Source organism: Rhinopithecus bieti, unplaced genomic scaffold (genome assembly GCF_001698545.2).
Source record: "Rhinopithecus bieti isolate Rb0 unplaced genomic scaffold, ASM169854v2 scaffold_36008, whole genome shotgun sequence".
Classification (NCBI taxonomy): Eukaryota; Metazoa; Chordata; class Mammalia; order Primates; family Cercopithecidae; genus Rhinopithecus; species Rhinopithecus bieti.
In genome coordinates, this window is record NW_016816204.1 from 1,344,019 (window position 1) to 1,346,054 (window position 2,036).

General features: G+C 40.5%; 1 protein-coding gene across 4 annotated transcripts in view; it reads right to left on the reverse strand.

Moving 5' to 3' along the window:
* NUDT13 (nudix hydrolase 13) overlaps positions 1 to 2,036 on the reverse strand; it is a 23,412-nt gene continuing 21,376 nt past the window's right edge. For all 4 annotated transcript variants that reach the window (XR_001881941.1, XM_017854536.1, XM_017854538.1 and 1 more), the window contains one exon: positions 1 to 1,129. Coding sequence is in view for 3 of the 4 variants with exons in the window: in XM_017854536.1 (XP_017710025.1) it covers positions 929 to 1,129 (201 nt within the window). In the remaining variant the exon portion in view is untranslated. The remainder of the gene's footprint in view (positions 1,130 to 2,036) is intronic.

Here is a 2,036-nt window from a genome sequence, read left to right on the forward strand (position 1 = left end):
GGTGTGGACATTTATTTTATTTTCCCCAAATAAACTCTTCTCCCTTATGGCATCATATATGAATGATGAGAAATCCTAAATTTAGTTTATTCCATAAAGTTTAAGAAACAGGTCAGGTTTGGCATCTGTTTATCTCCACCAATCCTTTTGTTAAAGTTAATCAACACATTGTGGATGTGCAAATGCCAGCAACTGTTTTATTTAGGAAAACAGGCATGGCAAAGCGAGAGTCTTTTCCCTGGGTCACAAACTGAGCATGTGACAGAGCTGAAAACAGCAAAAAAGACTTACTGTCTGGAGTCCCATTGAGATTCTACTACCTCAACAGAGCCTCATGGCATCTGATTTATTATAAAGTACTCTGAGTCATAATGACTTAATTATGACTTTTATTTAACTACCATGTACATGTAACTAGAATGCACCTGTACATGAATTTAAAAATATTATACTGTGCTATTTTTCTTAATTCTGTAAGGGTAACAAGTAACTCAGTAATGACTTGAAACTTGCTATATATTTTCAATACTAAGATAAAAGTTTTAACCAAACTTACAACAGGCACATTTTGGCAGTTAGTGTAAACACAACATTAACAAGCCATATGCCAGAAGATGTTTGTTTCCAAGGCCTTGGAGAAAATGACTGAACAAGGGCCTACATCCAAACTAATGCTTCCGCTTTCCCCCTGAGTTTTGACAGTTGACAGCTCATCAGTTTTCTTTTCACACTGGCTTTTTTGATTGCCCATTGGTAGGAATTTCTTCCATTAACACTGCTAATAGAAGTGTCTTACTGTAGGCTCACCCTCTGCTCTGCGCTTCTGAGGTCCTTCTGTAGCTTGTCTTTTGTCACTTCTCCTTTGTCAACTGATCTCTAGTTTGTCCCTCAGGAATACCAAGGAGTGATCTCAGTTACTTGGTCTGGGCTAAGCAGGCAGGGAAGAACAGGTCTGTTTTTCCACCCACTCCTTTATCAGTTGGTGGGAGATGGCTAACTTAGGGGGCAGCCAGAATGGGAAAGTCCCATTCTGTTGCTGAGTATAGGAGCCCTTTCTCTTCAGGGCTGTGGCTACCTCATCATGACTGAACCAGGCAGCTGTCTCTAATTCTCTCAAGTTCACCTGGATCTGAAAGACATAAGGAAGAAAAGGATGTAAGGTCAGGAGCTACAAAATTTAGAATACTATGGCCAAAGGTCAGAAAATGATTCTAGAACTAAGCAATCTTAGAAGATAATACCTGGGATCTCCAGGTTAGATGAAAGTCAGTTCTAGATACTGCCCAGAAGCAAAAGAGGCATAATTAAGAAATGAGAGTTAAATATATTTTAACATAGTAAAAAAAAAAAAAGATAAGATACATTAAATAAATCCTGGAAGTACAAATACTAAAATGTTGAGAGTGGTTAACATTTAGAATAAATTATGAATAATACCTATTTTTCCTTGTGTCTCTATTGATTGTATAAATTTTTCAATTAAAAAAGAACATACAGGCCGGGTGCGGTGGCTTAAGCCTGTAATCCCAGCACTTTGGGAGGCCGAGGCGGGCGGATCACGAGGTCAGGAGATAGAGACCATCCTGGCTAACACGGTGAAACCCTCTCTACTAAAAAAATACAAAAAACTAGCCGGGCGAGGTGGCGGCGCCTGTAGTCCCAGCTACTCGGGAGGCTGAGGCAGGAGAATGGCGTAAACCCGGGAGGCGGAGTTTGCAGTGAGCTGAGATCTGGCCACTGCACTCCAGCCTGGGTGACAGAGCGAGACTCCTCAAAAAAAAAAATAATAAAATACAAATATTACTTTTTTATTTATTTATTTTTTGAGATGGAGTTTTGCTCTTTTTGCCCAGGCTATAGGGCAATGATGTGATCTTGGCTCACTGCAACCTCCACCTCCCAGGTTCAAATGATTCTCCTGCCTCAGCCTCCCGAATAGTTGGGATTACAGGCACCCACCACCACACCTGGCTAATTTCTTTGTATTTTTAGTAGAGACGGGGTTTCACTGTGTTGGACAGGCTGATCTCAAACTC